This window comes from Camelus ferus, chromosome X (genome assembly GCF_009834535.1).
Source record: "Camelus ferus isolate YT-003-E chromosome X, BCGSAC_Cfer_1.0, whole genome shotgun sequence".
In the NCBI taxonomy this organism is placed as follows: Eukaryota; Metazoa; Chordata; class Mammalia; order Artiodactyla; family Camelidae; genus Camelus; species Camelus ferus.
In genome coordinates, this window is record NC_045732.1 from 101255214 (window position 1) to 101262901 (window position 7688).

General features: G+C 35.9%; 1 protein-coding gene across 1 annotated transcript; it reads right to left on the bottom strand.

Annotated features, from left to right (window-relative positions):
- Positions 1–278: 278 nt before the first annotated feature.
- Positions 279–7442, bottom strand: LOC102520824 (amelogenin, X isoform). The gene is made up of 6 exons (XM_032475385.1): positions 7335–7442; positions 6011–6076; positions 4106–4153; positions 2699–2743; positions 2007–2429; positions 279–436 (listed from the first exon to the last, which is right to left on the bottom strand). Exons 2-6 carry the CDS (start codon positions 6062–6064, stop codon positions 431–433), a joined length of 576 nt encoding a protein of 191 aa, XP_032331276.1. The 5' UTR covers positions 6065–6076; positions 7335–7442; the 3' UTR covers positions 279–430.
- Positions 7443–7688: the final 246 nt, after the last annotated feature.

Sequence of the window (7688 nt, forward strand, 5' to 3'; positions counted from 1 at the left end):
AAGTATAAAATCAGTGTTCCAAGTCTTAATTCATCTTGTAATGTAAATATTTTTCAAGAATTTAGTTTGAGTGACTTTACAAAGTCACAGATTTTTTTACTTTATCATATATAAATGTTAACATGCATAAACTAACATATAAAAACAGGTTTGAGGCTAGTATATTTTAAATTTTTTTAAAAAATTGCTTGCCACACCACCAGTTTTGTATGGTACAAGCTATATGTTCCCTCAAGTGACATGAAATTTTGTATTTAATTCAAAAATAATACACAGATAATTTTAAAAACATTTTATTGGATTCTAATGGTACTTATTTTAGTTACAGAATTTACTAGTAAACTTATTGTAGGCACAAATCAATATGTTCTTGTGACATTCCTAAGAGCAACTGAAATATCTAATTTAGTTCTCTCATTTTTCTGATCTTTTAATCCTGAAAAAAAAATAGCAAAAGGAACATTTAAGATAATATTGCTGCAAAATGCCACATACAATAACATATACATCTTCCATCTTACTGAAAAAATATGCTACATGAAAGCTGCGAGCTTTACAAGCTCCAAAAGTTCTTTATTATTTCACTGTCATGAGGTATGGAGGTGTCCATGAACATAGTTACTGCCTTCAGGACTTTATATAATATTAAAATAATAATAGCCATCTTCCTTTGAGAATCTCCTGCCTGCCAGAATCTCAGTTAATCATTTTAGATTATTTTCTGTAAACAGTTCTAAGAAGGTCCAGCTATATCCTAATTTTACACATGCAGAAACAAAGTTTTAAAGGGTATAAACATTCTAACTAAAGTCATCTATCCATAAATAGCTTGGACAGTATGAACACACTGTACAATCCCTAGCCATATTTATTAACAAACCAATAAAGATACATATTTTCTATTTAATGAGAGAACATGTAGCTTGGACTGAAATCATTAACTAAGGGTACTACAGTATTTGGGATACAGTGTTCCACATTTTTCATAAATATACTCACAATTATGAAACTCTATTTGCATATAAGTATTTTTGCTTGACCAATTACTTTTAATAAAAATATTTTTATTACTTGAATGATTTTGGCTAATTTTTAAACAATTGATTTTTTAATTTACTATTTGTACTAACACTATAAATACTTAAACAGAGCCTTTAAAATTATCTGATCCAGTTACATTCCCCTGTTTTAGAAACTGGAAAATAAACACCTATAAATTTGAAAGAACCATTTTCTTTCTTGGAGCAAGGGCAACCCAAGAATCTGCATGTCTTGACTACACATTCCGGTCACCTCACCCCTCACTGTTTCTAAGTAGCTAATCACTAACATCATTTGTAGATTGTAAACTCATACAAACTCATATATGAAGCAAGAAGGGTTTATAAGAATGAATTCAGTAAGTGTATTGGTTATTTCTCATTTATTTGTAAAAGTTTCTTATAATGAAATGAGATTTTGAGCTAATTTGTAAAAAAAACTCTTATTATAATTTTATGTTTAATCTCAGCAATGAAATGGAATCTATACATTTGTCTAATTTAGCCGCCTTCAAATTACATTAAAAACCACCTAATGCAGATAATATTCCCTTACGTATATTTAAAGAGTTTTTCCAACTACCATTTTTTAAACTGTTCTGATACCTGCATCTCCTCACATCCAAAAGTACTCTTTTTGTATCTTTCAGTGTAATTCTGGCCTACCTTTGCTGGTCAAACTGTTGAAAGATAAGAACTATCGTCCTTAAAATGAGTGTATTTCAGCAATTCATACTGTGGCTGGAATTCAAAATAACTGTAGATTTTGCACCCACAATAAATATGCCATATTGATAAACAAACTCATTTATAATATAAACTTACAACACACGCTTGGACTAATACACTTATTGAACATAGCTACTGAAACTCTCGCCCCTAGATTGTTTGAGAATTTAGAACTCTGGGGGCCAATTTTGCTTTACCATTTTCACATGTGTTGTAGTGACTTCAAGGTGTACTCACCACTTCCTCCCGCTTGGTCTTGTCTGTTGATGGCCAAGCTTCCAGAGGCAGGTCAGGAAGCATGGGAGGCAGAGGCTGCATGGGGAACATCGGAGGCAGAGGTGGCTGTGGCGGCAAGGGCTGGATGGGGTGCACGGGCTGGGGCTGCATGGGCTGGTGAGGCTGCGGCTGGACGGGCTGGGGCTGGTAGGGCTGCTGGGCGGGCAGTGGGAAGTTTGGCTGGTGGTGTTGGGTTGGACTCATGGAGTGCTGGCCAGGAACTGGCATCATTGGTTGCTGGGGCACCACGGGCTGCTGAGCTGGCACCATGGGGATGTGGTGATGAGGCTGCAGGGCGTGATTCTGGGGAGTCTGCTGGGACACCACGGGAATGATTTGGTGGTGCAGCCATCCACCCATGGGTTCGTAACCATAGGAAGGGTACTGGTGAGAAACAAAGAGTCAGGTTTACCATCGGCTCCATTGACTTCCGGCTGGAGAAGTAGCAATGTTTTCTTTGTCATTATGACAATATTAATACTTATTCATTTTTTCCTGTGCAAGAATTTCTAACTGTGTATACAGATATGACGTTTTTCAAACTAGACATCCCATTACTTCTATATGCGGCATAGATATGTTACCTCACTTAAAAGGGAATTGAAATTCATGCTTAATATTTTAAGGGAATAAAAACAAAAAAAACTACATACCGGATGTCTTATTATGTTCGGGTACCATTTCACAGGGGTAAGCACCTTAAGAGAAAGAGACATTAGAATACATTTGTTTTAATTCATTTACATGAAACACAGACTCACTAATGCAGTCCTGTCAATACTGATAGCCTGAAAATATGAGTTCTATGGAAGAAAGAATAAGGTCAACATTTGGCAGGTGCTTCCTATGTGCCAGGCATTACCTTACATCCACCATACACATTTTTCATGTTCTCTCACAGACTCTGAGGCAAGTATCATCACCCTCACTTTTACAGACAAGGTCACGGAGAGTTAAAGAGGTACAAGAGCTTGACTGAGTAGTAAGCCTGCTTAATTCCACAGCTCCTGCTCTTCTTTGCAAGAAAAAACAAAACAGAAAATTAATGTGATGTAACATTCATTACATCCTTTTTTGATCTGATGTCACAATGAAAAAAATAAAGGAAGCAGAAACACTGTCCCTCATCCTAGAAATACAGGCTTCTTCATGTCAAAAATGTCAACCTTTTAAGGTTTAACAGAAAGTCTTGCCTCAAATTCATATTAACACTTTTCCTCAGCTTGTATGAGTAAACATGCTCATGGATTGTCATCTGAACATTTGAAAGAATTAAGAGCTTGCCTCCTTTCTAAATGGCTTTCCCTTAGGTTGGGGAACTCCTTCATGTAGTAAGCAGTACAAGATTCATTATCAGTACAACAATTATTAACCTGGCTCAAGTTGTACTTAATAAAGCACATTTTATATTGCTTAACTCTTTTGCCCCTCAAACAATATTTTGTGTGAGTATTATAATTATTTCCCTTCTCCAGATGAGGAAGCTGAAGTTCCAGAAAGAAAAAATTATTTGCCCAAGGTCACATGGTTGGTATGGTTAGTTGATCAGAGCCTCAGACTGCTTGCCAGAAATCTCATGCTTTCCATTGCACTGTAGTATGTCTCACAGACCTCTTGGTCTCTAATCTTTCAGTAAAGAAAAATGAGGGAGTCACACAGAGTGTGAACATCTTAGAATCTGGAGTTTTCTATCTGGAAAGGATCTTAAATAACATCTTACCTGATTCCCCATATTTTACAGGCTGGGATAGAACAAAGCTGTTCAGCCAGAGTTCACTTTCTGCCCTACCATGCAGTCCCCCTGAGTGGTAGTTCATGATGGATAAACTTTATAGCCATATAAGGAGGAGGGCCTGGGTCAGAGAGGCCAAGTGGGAGTGTTCTGGGGCAATGCAGGCTTGAGGTGACCCTTCAGGGCTTAAACCAGGAAGCTTGTAATGAGAACTGAAAAAAATGGGACTGAGAAACATCTTGAATGAAGAATCAACACACTATTCTTTACAGAGCCCAGGGCATTGTTAACTCAAACAATGATCAAAATTAGTAAAGAGAAAAATTACCTCATAGCTGAAGTTGATATAACCAGGGTGCCCAGGATGAGGTGGTAGCTTTTATAGGGAGGGGGAAAGGAGAAGAAAAATAATGAGGGAGAGGAAGATAAGAGGGAGAGGGAGAGGCAGAGGGAGAGGAAAGGGAGAGAGAGAGGAAGAGATTAAGTCAATATGCAATTGTTCACATTAAGAGAGACTGAAGCCACTTTTTTAAAATCTATATAGTGCAGAATATATCTGAGGTCTACTTTTTTGTTTGAACATGTACGCTGTGTAGGAAAAGAGCCCTCTTATTTTGAGGAGGTCCATAACAGCTAAATGATTTCCCCCTGGGCTTGTAGTCTTAGAGTGAGACCTGGAAGCAGAAACCAGCACACATTTAACCTCCAGTGATTTTCAGACACCCCTCCATCCCTCCTGTCTAATAATTCTACTCTAGCCCATCCATTATCTTACTCCTTGGTGAAACTCACTCCATGTTGGGAAGAGAAAGATGTTTCTCTTAACACGATTGCAAAATACCAACAAGAAGAGAATTGTCTCACAAATCTTTTCTTATAGATGAGGAGGTGGATACATACCAAACGAGATTACTCATAATTGGCATGCAAAGTAAATAGCACCTCAACAACAAAAAGGACAACTATGTGTGAATTATCAATGAATATGAAAACAAGATGGGTGCAGTAAAGTGGAAACATTGTGAATCCCATGAAAAATGAAAGAGTTGATTTTTGAAGTTTAGGACAGTTCTTTTATTCTGTTCTTTTATTTTTATTAGTCTATCAATGTTTCTATAGTAGAAAAATCTTAACGTTCAAAATGAAAAACAACCTGAATAATTATCTAAACCAGGACTGTCTGTCTTGGCAAAAGTGGAGGCAAGTGATTGATGACTACATGTGGAATTTAGATTGGTCCTGGAATGGAGAAGGAGAGAACAGAGAATCATGCAGATCACCTCCCTCAGGCAGCGAGCTGATTAAGGCTCTGGTTTTTGTTTGTTTGTTTGTTTTGTTTTTTTAATTCTTATTGAAGTGCAGTCAATTTACAATGTTAGTTTCAAGTGTACAGCAAAGCTGTACTAGGAATTGCTACAGTGCAGGATTTCAGGAAGGCAGAGCACAGAGTCTTGGTCTTATGGGGGACAGAGGAAGAGAGGAGGCAGATATTCAAGCTTTGCTGGCTTCTGGTTGTATCAACTGCTCTTTATGCTGCCGAAAAGCAGATGAATCCTGCTTTGTCTGTATGTGATCTAATCTCTTATGTACCCATGTTTAGAGAGAATTGGTCAGACTTCTAGTCCTTGATGCATTTGGATGTAAAATATATCCATGTGTATTGGGCATACATAGGATTCTGGACAGCCACACAGAAGTCATATACTTAGAAGGTCCACTCAAAAGGATGAGGCCTCTCAGAACAGGAAGATGGTTCAAGAAAGAAATTCCTAACACAGAAGTTTACCCTCTCAAGGATTAACAGCCCAGCAGTTTGGAGGGTAGGAGGATATTTGCAAGGTTATAAGAAGTTGTGTTTTAGGTAAAATTAGTATTTTTGTATATTTATCTAAGGCTGCTTAAACAATTACTCTGGTGGTCTTTCAAAGGTCCTTTCCAAAAATTTATTTTATCTACAGATAGGTGATGATGTTATAAGCTAATTGTTTCAATGGAATCTCCAGGGTGCTTGTTAAAATGCAAAGCCCTAGGCTTTACCCCAGCTGTACAGAATCTTTGCCAGGGCATCTGGGAATCTTTTTTTTTTTTTTTTAAATAACAACCTCCTAAATGTGTTTCTTAAACACAGACATTTGAAGACATCTGATCTTGTACTATTTTAACCCCTGAAGTTTACCAGCTGTGGCAGATTTTATTTCCAAGCTTGTGAAATTGGACATTGATTTATACTCACAGGCATAGCAAAGGCTGTTCCCAAAAGGCAGGCAAACAAAATCCAGGTCCCCATTTCTTGATGGCCCTAAAATATAAGTTGACACCTGCTTTTATTAACTCATATGTAACATAATTAATGCTTCCTAAAATACAAATAATTCACATGAGACTATTGCTAGTAAAATGTTGGGACTACTTTTTTATAAGGTTATTTCATTTGTATATAATTTTTAATTCTCAGCCCATTATTGTTTTTGGAGTCAGAGTAATATAAGGATGCTTTTCATTTAGGTCATTAGCTAAGTAAGTTCAGGGAAATGAATCATCTATCATTATATACTTTTAAAAGCCATTTTCCTGTAACTATAGTCACCTAAAGTCACAGGATCTAAATATAATTTGCAATTAATGACTAAAGTCATAGAGTTGGCTTTAAGAGTTCATGAGATCTTTAAGATATTTTTCATTATTGCATTGTATTTTATACTTTAGACCAGGGAATCAGAAAGGTTTCTTGTATTGTCCACGGGGTATTACCACTGCTGAAAACAAAGACTAATCATTTAAGAAAAGGATATTAAGTAAATTGTCAAAACATTAAGGAGTGAATGAGATTTAGTCCTCGGTGTTCTAACTCTTGAGTTCCGAAAATCTGTATTGTGAAAGATGTGGTTGAACAGAAATTCTCTCAGAAAGAGAGGTTTCTAATTTTTGATATTACTATTCGTTTATTATTCAATGAATGTGGAATGATTTCCACCCAAAAGATTTCCTCTTTCATCAGTATCATCTTCCTTTCATTAGGTCTACTTTGCAATTTCTCTACAAATTACACATACGGAATAGGAAGCAAAACCCAAACATCCTATAAATGCACATTGCTTCATGTACCAAGCTACTGACTCACTCTGAAAAATTAGAAAACCTTAAACTACTTTTTTTAATGGAAAGTAAATTTAAGGTGTCATAATGCTGATATAGGAGCCACAGTCAGGCTGTCAATATCCTGTCTCTTGTTTTATGAATTAATAAGAAAATTATGGGGAAAAAAATTTAGCTGACAGTTGTAGTCTATTTCCTGTGTGAGGTTTGGTTTTAGAAAGTCCTTTTGGGTTCTGGAACTCAAATTTAAGGAAATATAGAGAAACACTTGGCTAAATTAAAAAATAAAAATTTAATTTATTAAAGACTAATTCAATTATAGTCCAAATGAAGAAGTTATTAATTCTGAAGAGCATAAATATGAGAAATATAGAATACTTTTGCACCCATCAGACATGAAATATAGAAAAACCAAGAAGCATAACAGAAAGGATACCGATTTATAAATAAAATTCATGTACCTTTGAATACCTTTGTATCCACAGCAATGTTCTATCTGAAAGTTAAGGATGCCTGATCTTTTAGCTTTCTTCCAAGCATGAGGTCAATTTATATCATTGACAGCATCTGGAACAACCAATTATATTTCTGAAGGAAAAATGTGTGGAGTATAACAAAAAATTCTGGCATCATGAATTTTTAGCAATGTTAGGCAAATTTTAAATGATATACTGTGATTAGTATACATAGGCTTTTATTACGGGCAATAATAGGTTTAACAGGCAAAAGAGATTTCACTGGACTGTTTTTAAGTCAGTAAATTTGCTGATTGCACATGCTGATATATTTAGGACTACTTTTAAGAACCTGTTATG